Source organism: Rhinolophus hipposideros (assembly GCF_964194185.1).
Source record: "Rhinolophus hipposideros genome assembly, chromosome: 19".
NCBI classification, from domain to species: Eukaryota; Metazoa; Chordata; class Mammalia; order Chiroptera; family Rhinolophidae; genus Rhinolophus; species Rhinolophus hipposideros.
Window position 1 is genome coordinate 42,384,172 of NC_138065.1, and position 12,214 is coordinate 42,396,385.

At 46.1% G+C, this 12,214-nt stretch overlaps 1 protein-coding gene across 3 annotated transcripts in view; it reads right to left on the minus strand.

Annotated features, from left to right (window-relative positions):
• Positions 1-12,214, minus strand: part of RGSL1 (regulator of G protein signaling like 1) — a 111,559-nt gene that overhangs the window by 18,746 nt on the left and 80,599 nt on the right. The window contains exons 22-28 of one of the 3 annotated variants that reach the window (XM_081024576.1): positions 12,055-12,179; positions 9,754-9,869; positions 7,825-7,917; positions 6,727-6,793; positions 5,640-5,831; positions 2,530-2,641; positions 1,410-1,692 (exon numbers count right to left, since the gene is read on the minus strand). In XM_081024576.1, coding sequence (XP_080880702.1) covers positions 5,795-5,831; positions 6,727-6,793; positions 7,825-7,917; positions 9,754-9,869; positions 12,055-12,179 — 438 coding nt within the window. In that variant the 3' untranslated portion in view covers positions 1,410-1,692; positions 2,530-2,641; positions 5,640-5,794. Of the gene's footprint in view, positions 1-17; positions 339-1,409; positions 2,642-5,639; positions 5,832-6,726; positions 6,794-7,824; positions 7,918-9,753; positions 9,870-9,964; positions 10,119-12,054; positions 12,180-12,214 lie in introns of those variants that run through there. The other 2 variants (XM_081024575.1, XM_081024577.1) reach the window with 2 other exon arrangements.

Below are 12,214 nucleotides of genomic sequence, written 5' to 3' on the forward strand. Positions count from 1 at the left end.
CATTGCAGGACATTTTAGAGAAGAAGAAAATAAATGCCTCCTTTTAATCTCAACACTTAGAATAATTACCATTAAATTTCTGGTGTTTTAAAGATGCACATTCATTACATAATTATCTTAACAATCATTGGGACTTCTATATACATATACTATTAATAATAGTAAATAGAAAACTAGGAAAAGAACAAAGTAAATCCAAAGGAAGCAGAAAAAAAGAAATAATAAGAACCAGAATAGAAATCAATGAAATTGAAAACAGAAAGTCAATAGAGAAAATCAATGAAACAAAAAGCTGGTTCTTTGAAAAGATCAATAATGTCAATAAACCTCTAGCCAGGCTAAAAAAAAACAGAGAAAGAACACAAATTACTAATATAAATGACAGAAGGGACATCACTACAGATCCCATGGACACAACTAGGATAATAAAGGAATACTGCAAATAACTCTATGCCACAAATTTGATAACCTGGATAAAGTGGACCAATTACTTGAAAGACACAATTTGCCAATACTCGCAAATGAGAGAATAGACAATATAAATAGGTCTACATCTGCTAAAGAGATTGAATCAATAATGAATAACCTTTCAAAAAAGAAATCATCAGGCCCAGATGGATTCCCTGTTGAATTTACCAATCATTTAAGGAACGTGATTGTCTTTTCTTGTTATATCTTTGTCTGGTTTTGGTACTAGGGTAATGCTGGCCTCAAAGAATGAGTTAAGAAACATTCCCTCTGATTTTATCTGAAAGAGATAGTAGAGAACTGGTATACTCTCTTCCTTAAATGTTTGGTAGAATTCAACAGTGAACCAATCTGGGCCTGATGATTTCTGGAAGGTTATTAATTATGGGGAAAACCAGAAAGAGAGGAAAGGAAGAAAAGAATACAATAATGATACAATAATGACTGGGAATTTCCCCAAATTAATGCTAGACACCAAACCATAGATCCAGGAAGCTTAGAAAACACCAAAAAGAATAACTGCCACATCTATTCAAACTGCAGAATATTACATTAAAATTGCAACTAAATTATAGAACAATCGATCTGGAGAATCGTCTGAAGTCTACCTGAACAGGAGTTTTACAACTAAGGGTATAAAGAAGCCACGTGGAGCCTGGTAGGAAGGGCAGAGACGCTAAACAGGCTGGTCCTAAACCTCTGTGTGGTGGTTGAGAATTGGGAGGGATATCTCAGCCACAGATGTTCCCCGGAGGAACAGGGGACCACAGCCACAAACCAGTCTTCCCAGTCTGGAGTACTGGTGCTGGGAAGGAGCCCCCACAGCTGGCTGTGGAAAACAGTGGGGATTCTGACCAGCCTGCTGGGACAGAAGGCTACGGGAAACCAAGGCACCCTCTTAAATGGCCCACACACAGACGCTCTCACTTGCAGGCACTTACCTTGGGCTCCAGTAGCAGGACAGTAACTCAGGGGGTGTCAGAGACATACAGGGGGCAGACTGAGGTGTGTGGCTTTGAAGCGAGAGCTGGAGGACTATTGCCATTTTCCCTGTGAGAGGTCCTCTTGTGCGGTAGGCAGGCAGGCAGGTGCCATCTTTCCTGTGTGGAGCCCTCCCCCACATGGCCGAATCTGAATCCGATTGGCCTGGTGAGCTCTGCTTCCTGCTGACTCACTGGGACCCCATCCAACATTAGAAGCACATTCTCTGTGATCAGCCAGCCCCTACGTATACATAAAGAATTAAATAGATGTGTGGCTGTCCTGGCCACTGTCCCCCTCCCCGTCACACACACATGAATCATTTATCTTGTTGGGAGACATTCGTTCAGAATTTCCTCAGGAATTAACTGTTCAACTATATCACACCTGGTCCGGGACTTCCTTCATGGTTTGGGAAGTTTAGGGGAAAGGTAGACAGAGGGGCAGCAACTAATGTCCCCGTCCCCACCCCATGCCATGCACTTGGCCCGCGTGATCTCAAGTTAATCAACAAACAACCCTATGAGTGAGATATTCTCATGTCCATTTCACACACAAGGATGTTGGGACTCAGCCAGGTTAACTAGTTTGCTGGTGATCACCAAGTTACTAAAGAGTAGAGAGGGGATTTAACAGAAGCCTGTGTCATGGAAAAACTTGGTAGCAGGGCCTCCTGGCCTGGTCAGGGGAGGGCCCAAGTGTCAAAGCCTCTGAATGAGACCAACTTGTCCTTGGTCTTCTTCCAGGAAGTAACGTATTACTTCCACTAATCTCTTATCTCTCCAATTCAAGAGATTAGGAACTCTCTGGGAGCAACATATTGTTTCCCTGTGCCTTTTTCTTTAAGAAGAAAACAGGAGGCTCGCAAATTGTGAATATGGACATCCTTTATTCTAGCTAATGACCTGCAGGCCTCGTGGAGGTGTAGGGATGGGGACTGGTACCCTGAGGTGCTGCACATGATCCAGCCCCTCCTCTGTGGTGACATTGGATTGGTTGGAGGCACTCACGAGGAAAAGACAGACATCTTTTCATACTTCTGTAGAAAGAGGGGAGATTTCATGTCACTCCCTGACATACGTAACTGAAAAGGTTCCTGAAGGTGGAGGGCAGATCTCTCTCAGTCTCTCTTGGTTTGTTTTCCTCTGCTTCTCTATATCACTCTTTAGTCTGAATGGGTTGTATGAGCTTCCTGGGGAAAAAAATTAGAAAGTTCTTAAAGTGTCAAGTGTTATTGGAACATAAAAGAGTTTCATAAGAAAAATTTGCTGCTGCTTCTTTCTTGCGCTAATCACAATTGCAATTGATGACTGATTTGATTTTCTAGTAAACAGCACTGTGTACTCTAATTGACTGTAAAGTCAGCATAACTGATTGTAAGGTCAGGGTAGTAGGCAGACAATGCAAATTCTGTTTTCCCTAGCACCTAGCAGACTTCATTTACTCATGCATTCAAGGTGTATTTATGGGGCAACTCTTATCTGCATGGCACTGTGGTTGGTGTTGGAGGTTCAAGAAAAACAGGACATGATCTCTGCCCTACAAAAGTATATAATCTAGTAGGTGAGGCACATACACAAACAGGTATCTCCAAAGCGGGGGGAAATTTTTTGCAGAAACAAAAAGGAGAGGGTGAGAAGAGAGAGAAGACAAGTAAGAGGTATCTCCATTGTGATGTCTCATCACCAGGTGGAGAAGAAAGGGAAGGGCATTTGTTGCTAATACAGGGAGAGGTAAGCGATGAATCTGGAAAACTAGACGTGGGGCAAATTGTCAGTGGTCTTGTATATGCCACTAAGGAGTTGAGGCTTTTTCAATCAGACAAAGAAAGGCTGACAGCTGGCAAGGAAACCAGACCTCAGCCCTTTGACTGTAAAGATTGAATTCTGCCAACAACCTGAATGAGCAAGGAAACGGACCCACCCTAGAGACTCCAGAAAGGGATGTGGTCCTGCCAACACCTTAACCCAATACATCCCAGGTCAGACTTCGGACCCTCACAACTGTAAGTATTTTTGTGTTAGTTTAAGCCACTCAGTTTCTGGTCATTGTCTACAGTAGCAATAGAAAACTACTACAGGGACCAGAGACGGTCAACTTCCTTACCTGGCCTTCCTCCCTTGGTCTTTTCCTTAAATGTCTGTGGCCCCTATGGGTCTATTGCGGGGACTTCTCTTCCTCCCCACCAGTATTTTCTGTCTAAGATAGACCCAGGACCCAAATATAAATTCAAGGGGAAAGAAAAAGCTTAAAGCAAAGATTGCAAGTTTTGTTTGACCTGCACAGTATTACAGAACTTTTTCACTTCCTCATTCTTTTTTCTGTTTCCCCTTTTCCTCCCTCCCTCGTTCCTTTCTTCCCTCCTTCCTTCTTTTCCTTCCTTTTTTTCTACCCAAGTAAGCAGCTCTGGCAACCCTGGGTTGGCTGGCTGGCTGGAGCTAACACTTGCTGTCCCCTCTGAGACGTGTTTTCAAATTCACCAGTCTCTACCACGCCCTTCTCCCTCATGGGTTGCTTTCCTCATTTATATTACCTGCCTACATTTTATAGGTGATTGATTTTGGTGACACTAGCCTAAATCTGGTGTTGGAGCATGGTAGACCTGGGATCTCTGAGGTGAGATAGTATAAGAAACCAAAGGAAGAAATCAGCAAGACTCGATACAAGAACAGAGCTTTTATCCTATTCAGTGTGGTCCTATTAAGTATCTCAAGGCTTTTAAAATAACATGTTTGTATTGTGCTTGCATATCTGCACGTGAGTCCATCCAAGGGTGAGCGTGCAGAGAGAGAACTAAGAAAGATCACAGTTTCAAATGAGTTCGTTGAATGATCTTTCTTTTCCTTCAGGGGGACCCACGTACGGCAAGTCTGTAGGTCACCTTGCCTCTGTCCAAGGTGAGGGTGTTTAGGCACGAGACTCTGAGTATTTTCCTAGATCCTCACCAATCACCTTGTTGCTGGCCTAACACACTCTCTGGTCTACATGTGGGCTCTTGACCTGTTCCTTTTTGACCAAGCTCATGTCTGGTCCTTCCAGTCCAGTAATAGGACTCTTTTCTACTCTTTTCCTGGCATCTCACGCTAGTTCCTTGCCTGAGTTTTAGGTGCTGGAATTCTGTCGCATGCCCTCTGCTCCTCCAGTTAGCTGAAGCCCTGTTCTGGAACCCTAGCCGCACTCCCTACTTCTGGGCCCTTCTTGTGCTGAATGCTTGCCTTGCTGGGCCTTCTCCCTGTGGCCTGAGAGGGTCCCCACACCTCACTTAAATCTAGATTTCCTCTCGTCACCTCTGTCTATGGTCATGATGGACTGGTCCCAATCACAGCCCCACCCACATGATCTCAGAGTCCCTCTTTGTGAGCCCTGGCTTAACATCACATTTTTCATTCTTTGAGAAGAGTCTAGGAAATAAAGGGCATCAGCATAGCAGGAAATGTTGGCTGGAAATTTGAAAGGATTCTCCAATAAGCTTTCTAGTCTTTCCTTGTTCTGTAAGCCATGGAGTCAGGGAACCAACCTCTCCTCAATTCTCTCAGGTGAAGGGTTCGTTTAGGATATTCTGACTGACTATCATTTTACTCCTGGTTTTCTTCAAAGGACAGAAAATGGGACTAGTCATTCCAAAACTATAATAAGAATTTAGGCTTTTAGGTCAAAAATTTTTCCAAAGAGTCTCTTTATCTATGAATTGGCAAATGAACAGAGCTCCAGAGAATAACAATTCCTTTTGGGCATGAAAAATTGCATAGATGGTGGCCACAGAGAGAAGTAGCCAAAGATTCAGGAGTGGTATATTCTAGTCCAAACTCTGCTAGCATTCTTGGGAAAGTCACTTACCTTCCGTGTGTGTCAGTCCTTCAGCTGGTTAAAAATAAACAATTTCTGACATGGTTACTCACAGGGGTCTGAGGATTTGCTGAGACAATGTATGTGAGTCTTTGTCCAAATGGGAGATCCCAACATGAAGAGACCCCATCTGTCACTGTTGATAAAAAGAACACCTTGCTTCCTAGTTTGTTTAATGCCATCTACATACACTTGTCATAGGATTCTTCAACAACCTTGAGTCAGGGATTCTCAAGGCCATGCTGTTACAGAGTAAGACTAGAACGAGGTCTCCTGACATGGCCACTGTGGAAAGACCATCTCTGATAGGACCCCCAGGATTGGGGAGGGCAGACAAATCTTACCCACTGCAGTCTGGGCCTGCTGTGTCTGGGCTGTCACCCCACTCATCTTTCCAGGGCAGATGGCACCAGAGCATTTCATTTCTGACCAGAAAAGCTTCTGTCAGCATTAGGAGGCTTCTGAGAGATGATGTGCCTCTCTTGGGGGCCTGACCAGATTACTTCTTCTCCCTTTTGGTGCTGGATAATTTTTGTCTGAAGGAAGCAAGTAGTGGTCAGTTACCACCATGGCGATAAGGTAACTGATGTTATACTCTCTGCTGGTGTGTTGCTGTCATTCACGTTAAGAATGGCAACAGCCAAAACCAAAACCCTTTGCCTTCAGGACAGGGTCCTTCCCATTCTTATTCTCATCTTCTTCCCCCAAGAGCTTGTATCTTCTGAAGCTATGCATTGCCTTTCCCTACAAAGAGCTCCAAAGTACCTGGCTTGTCTTCCAGGCATCAGCACTGGCCAATGATGCCTGGAAAGTTCCCAAATCCTCAGAATTACAGCAGGTCTGAGAAGGTGGGATGGCTGGTGAGGAAACCAGGCCCGCCATTCACAGAGCTTGTGATCTATAATCTTGATCTCAGCTCTTCAGCCCTGCTCAGCTGTAGTTTCCATGACTCCCTAGGGATTCTCCCAGAGCCCTGACGTAACGCCAGTCCTACTTTGATGCTTGTACAGAAGTGAGTTAGGCTGAAATCAGGTTTGGACAGGCTCAAGTCCTTTCTGTTCTTATTGCCAATATCCTACCAAGCAGAAGGATACCTCTTTGTTTTTCTCCATCTTATATGTCTGACCCAGAAGGCTGGAGGATTAAGGAAGCCATCAGTGAAAGACCATCTGAGACACTTCCGCTAGCAAGAGTGTTCTACTGGAAGGTGGGTCAGGGGGCTTCAACTTCCTAAAAATGCCTGTCCTAATGGAGGTGGGTGACACCCCCTAGAGAAAACACCCCAACTACAGGCCTCTCTGGAAGCAGCAAGCTAACTTCTTGGGTCTATATGCCAGGAGTGTCAGGAGGGGGAGCTAGGTCTCTGGGAAGTTTCTCCCCCCTCTCCCACTGTATGCTTGGACGAAGATGAGACTTCCAGCTCGTGCCTACCCCAGGACAGGACTCAGCTGCACAGTGGAGAAGGAATGTTTTAGCTGGGTCAGGTTGCTCGATGAAGCTAAAGACAAATACAGAGAAAAACTCCATCAGAACTCAGGGCACAGACACTTACTGGAGGACCTCCAGCCCAGGGAAGCTTTCAGGGAAGGAATTGGGAAAGTGAAGATCAAACAGAGATGTTCTAGGGAGAGTAAGGAGGCCTGGTTTGTATGCTACAAAATTTTTGTCCTAGGAGACATTTCGTCTAGATGCAAATGTCATGACGCCAACCCCATTGACCCAGGGGAGTAAAATAAGAAGATTAGGCCAGATGAACACTAGAATCACCAGACTTTAGGGCTGTTTGGACCCTATGGATCACCGGCAATGTTCCATAATCGCCTCTCCATTAAGCAACAGGGGATATATGCAAATGGGCAGGCCAGGCAAGCTGGTATTTCAGAGAAGGAGGAGCCCTAACATGGAAATAGAAGCTGACAAGGGGACAGGAAGGAAAGGCTTGTTGGGAGCGAACAGGACGAAACAAGGGAAGGGAATTGACTCTTAGAGGCTGAAGATGGGGAAGAAAAAGGATATAACATGTCCCCAACATGGTATGCTAGCACCAGAGTGCTTATTACAGGCGTAAGGAGATCAGTGCTGGAGCCTCCAGGAGGCAGGAAGTATGGGTTGGAGGTCCTGTTCCATCCCACAGGTGCCCTCATGGGGGGCGGGGGAGGGAAACAAACACTGGGATATTACGATGTCTCTTAATAAAGGTCACACACCACACCTGGAAATGGGCAGAGGAGGCAGCAGAAACACAGAGAAGTTTAAGGTACCCACCTTCAAGGGGCTATAAGAGAATCAAGAAGATATGGTTATTCTAATGAGAGCTGCGCACCGACCCCTGCGAGGGCAGTCAGGAGACCCGCTTTCCACCCCATCCCTGCCATTCACAAGCTGTGTGATTCTGACCAAGTCACTTCACATTTGGGGGATCTCAGTCTCCTCCTGGCCAATAAGGAGACTGGCTAAGCTGGCCTTACGGTCACCCTCTAATTGAGTAGTGGGCTTTTGATATCAGTGGGGTTCCCAACTCCAACTCACAATTCAGGACTGGACTTGCTATTACATCCCGCTGTTGAGGCTGCAGCCATTCCATACCTTTGAGCAAGGTGAATCTTAAGACGGTATGGTCTCCTGGGGAAGAAAGAAGGGGGAGCATTAAAAGCCCTTACAGCAATACTCAACAAAATAAATCTTTCTAAGTAAGCAAAGAAGGCTCCTGTTTCACACTCCTTGGATTACAGGATGCTAATAATAGAATATTATCTACATCCAAACCTCTGTATCTGAGATCGGGGGTCTGAGGCTGCAGAAGGGGAAACAAGATGCTTATGGTCCCTTAGTTCACACACGAACATAACTTTCCGGGCCTAGAACCCGAGTGGCCTGGCCTCTTAATTCAGAGTATCCTGCAGCCCGCTTGCAACTTCTGAGACCAGAAATGACCTGGGGTTTTACCTCCCTGCAACTCAGCACAGGAAATGAACCAAAGGTTGGGAGTTCTTTAGCTACGACTAGGGGCATTTTCTTGCTCCTTGGAGCAAGTATCATGCGCCTGCCCTGAATGTCCACTTCCCTCTCTCCTCTTACTACTCCCTTCCTCTCCCCCAACCCCTCCCTCCTAAATAAGCCCTTGCACCCGTGGCCCACATCCTTAAAGATTGCTGACTTCAGTCTGCTGATGTGACATGTCACAAAGCAGAGACAGGGATAATAAGCCATGTTCCTTGATCATTGGGGTGGCTGCAGCCAGGGAGGTGGATGAGTTGTTCCCTACTGAAGTGAGGACCCTCTCAGTGGGGCAGGAGCTGGGCTCTACAGCCAGAGATAGATTTAGGTCTCCAGGGCCCTCATTTGTGCTCCAAGAAGTGGGTGGCGTCTTTGTTTGTGAGGGATGGAGTGGGGGCAGGGGTGACCATCTGGGGACATGGACATAAGGATCAGGCCAGTATGAGTAACACAACAGAATGCTCAGCTGCATCATGGGACAGTGAGCTGCCGTTTTTAAGACTCCTGTCCTAACTCTGTGTTTTATTCTGATGCTGGTACTATTCCCAGGTTCACAGACCTGTGCTCTTTGGTTCCCAGAACTTTCCACTGCAGAGACCCAGCCTTCCCCTCCCCGGACACTGCCCCATGCACTCTCCTCCCTCTCTTTAAATTCCTTTTCGCTCAAGTATTGATCTCAGTGCAGGTATTGGGAAAGGGCCTGCGTGTAACTGCCCTGTGCTAAGAAGACATTTATGTGTTCTCAAACACACATTTATTCATTAATAAACATTATAACGTATGATTTTTTTTCCATTAAATTTATTGGGGTGACAATTGTTAGTAAATTTACATAGATTTCAGGTGTACAATTCTGTATTACATCATCTATAAATCCCATTGTGTGTGCACCACCCAGAGTCAGTTCTCCTTCCATCACCAATAACGTATGATTAATAATACATTAGTAATATAAATTTCATGTAAATAAAATATAAATTTCTCATAACCACACCACCCAGAGATAATCCTATTAACACTCTATTTCTAAGCTTATCCTATGGTTGCATTAAAAAATATATATATATTTATTTACCACATTAAAATTATACTCTACATCCACTTTTAATTTTCTCCCTTAACACTATAACACAGATGGTTTTCAAATGGTAGGGAGATAATTGGAGCAGGATCTTCCTAAAGAGCAATAAAGCAGGTCACCACCTCCATTTCCCCACCATATCCAGAGGCATCCTGGGAGGTACTGCCGACAAGCTGTCCATGGATGGGGCACCCTTTTGCCAGCACTGGTAGCCACAGATAAAATATACCTAATGTTTCTCTGAGGCCAAGTTAATACAATGCCCACCGCTCCAGCAAACACCCTCTGGGAAGTCTTACAGCGGGGCCTGCAGGCCCTTCCTTTCCCTTCATGAGTCTCATTTGCTAGAGAACGGGGCTATGGGTCATGGTGGAGCTTACCTCCGTTCCAAGGTGGGGACTTGTTTACAAGACCAGACTTAGGAGGAGTTTTTCTGTCCTTGGACTTCTTCCCCCTGTACTGGAAGTAAGAGCGGGTTGCCTTCCAGGAGCAAAACCTGTGAGAAGAATGGCTTTTGGTCACAGGGAGAAACCACCGCTGAGGGGGCTGGAACACTGAGTACAGGGAAACGGGGTCGGGACCAGCCCTCACAGAGAGTGGGGTGTCCAGCAGAGAAGACGAGAGCACCTGGCCGCAGAGTGCTGCCTGTCAGAAGCCCTTCTTCGGCGGCCTCCTCTTTGTACAGGCATGGCTTCAGGGAGGGCCTGGCATGGGACTTCCTTCGGGAATCACTAGGGAATGGAGTCTGTAAAAAATCTACCCTGGGGTGCTTGCTTAAGGGACTCTGAGCTCCCTATCGAACCCCACTTGGTGCAGCCAGCGTGTCTGATTGGCCCCCTCAGGTCCTAGTCTCTGGTTTCCACCCTGTCCCTTACTGAGGACGTTGACCCCTTCACCTCCTTCCCATCGCTCCCGGAGTAGACCTGGCTCCTTACATGAACTCAGACTCACATACTCACTGCAGCCTGAGCACTGTTATACAACACTCTCCGTCTCTTCCGCCCTAGTCCCTAACCCCCTGCTCCCTCAGCCTGCCCTTGGAGGCTGGTCTTGGCTAAGACTGGATTTGTTTTCTATCCAGCCTTGGCTCTGGTGGTATTGACTGCTGCCTTCCTTCTTCCTCCCCAAGGGGCATTATCAGATCACAGATGGTTTCTCCTATTCTATTCGCTGACCTGGGTCTCCCTCCCGTCACAGACCTCCCAATACGTCATGGATTCATTCTTAATGATGCTTAAGAGACCAAGAGACCTGGTATCTAACCCTGGTTTTACGACTTACGAAGTGGTACCACTTACCTAGGCAAGTCCCTTAACCACTCTGAACCTCAATTTCCTCCTCTACAAAATAGGGATAATAATACTTTGAGTCACCCACTCATAGGGTTGTTGAGAGGTTCATCTGCGGTCATAGATGTGGACGTAGTTTGCACAATATAAAATTCTCTCTAAACATATAGGAGAGCAAGTAAAGAACCAGCTGCATGAGGATTAGAATTCAAAGCCTCTGTGAAGGACTCATACACTTCCTAAACAGGGATGAGACAGAGCTGAGCGTGACTCAAGCCAGAAGCAGCATATACATATTTCCCAGGGGTTTCTGGTCCTCCAGAAAGGTTCAGGATGAAATTCTATTTAGATCTGGTTAGCAGAACTAGAATCAAGTCTAGAAGAAAGTGCTAGATAACAATGGGTACTCAAAAGGCTCAACTGGTTATCTTGAACTTAGATTTTTTTAAAAATTTCTTTCAATCCTGTATTAAATAACTTACCTTAGGGATTTAAAAATACAGGTTGGTGATTGTTAGGCCACCTTTACACTTCTATTTAATAATAATTGTTTTGTGGGAGAAGGAAACCACCAAGAGCTGGAATCACAGTAATAATCTAATCTCCCCCATTAGCCTGGTCTGGGTCCATCTCAGCCAGTCGTCCTGTTGTCATTATTACCCAGGGCCCTGCCATTCACCGTGTGGAGGGTCTGAGCCGGAGCCACAGCAGACCGCAGGAGTGAATGGCCTCGTGAGTCAGCTGGGAGGACCTAAGCCAATCTCTGAGCCCAAACCCTGACAGAACAGGTTAGGAACCAGTGGGCACCGCTGCATTTGTCCTGCAGGTATTTTGTTTCATTTTTGGTTTTTGGCCTTGACAGTTTCCTCACCATGTTTCAGTTTGGAGTTAGTTGCCCCATTTGCTACTTTAACCTTGGAAGATATGATATAAGCATCTGAATTTCTAGTGCCTCTTGAAAATCAAAATATCTAGCAACTGTGCCCTTCCTGGTAATTGTGGGATCTAGGCATGACATAGTGAAACTCCTCTGGCTCACGGCCCCCACGAGGTTCCTTAAGCACGAGCGCCATTGTGTAAGTCTTGACAGAATTTCTCCCAAATGGCTGGGGTCCACTAGGACCCTTGCAGGGGAACCTACGAAAACCTAACTAGCACCTTTGTTCCTAGCAAGCCCGGGGGAGAGAAAGGTGGGAGCCAGGCATTCTGTTCCCCAGTCTTACGTGGCCTTCCATCCTAAGATTGAGTGTTCAGAGTGGGAGTGGGAGGATGGAGTACAAGTAGAACAACACCCCACGAACCTGGAAACAGTGAAACCGAGGGCGACAGGAAGGCAGAAAACTCTCTACAAAGTCCAAGGACCTCACGGTCCTCAGGTGAGGGGAGAGTTACCTTTTCCAGAAGTACATGACGACAGGGAAGAGGGACATGATAGCCCCGTGGAAGATGCCGAGATCTAGGTGGCCCTCTGCAATAGCAGCAAGAATGGCATCCTTGTGGGACTCCGGGATGTTCACCTACCCACAGAGGGGGAGCCTGTCACTGGCAGAGG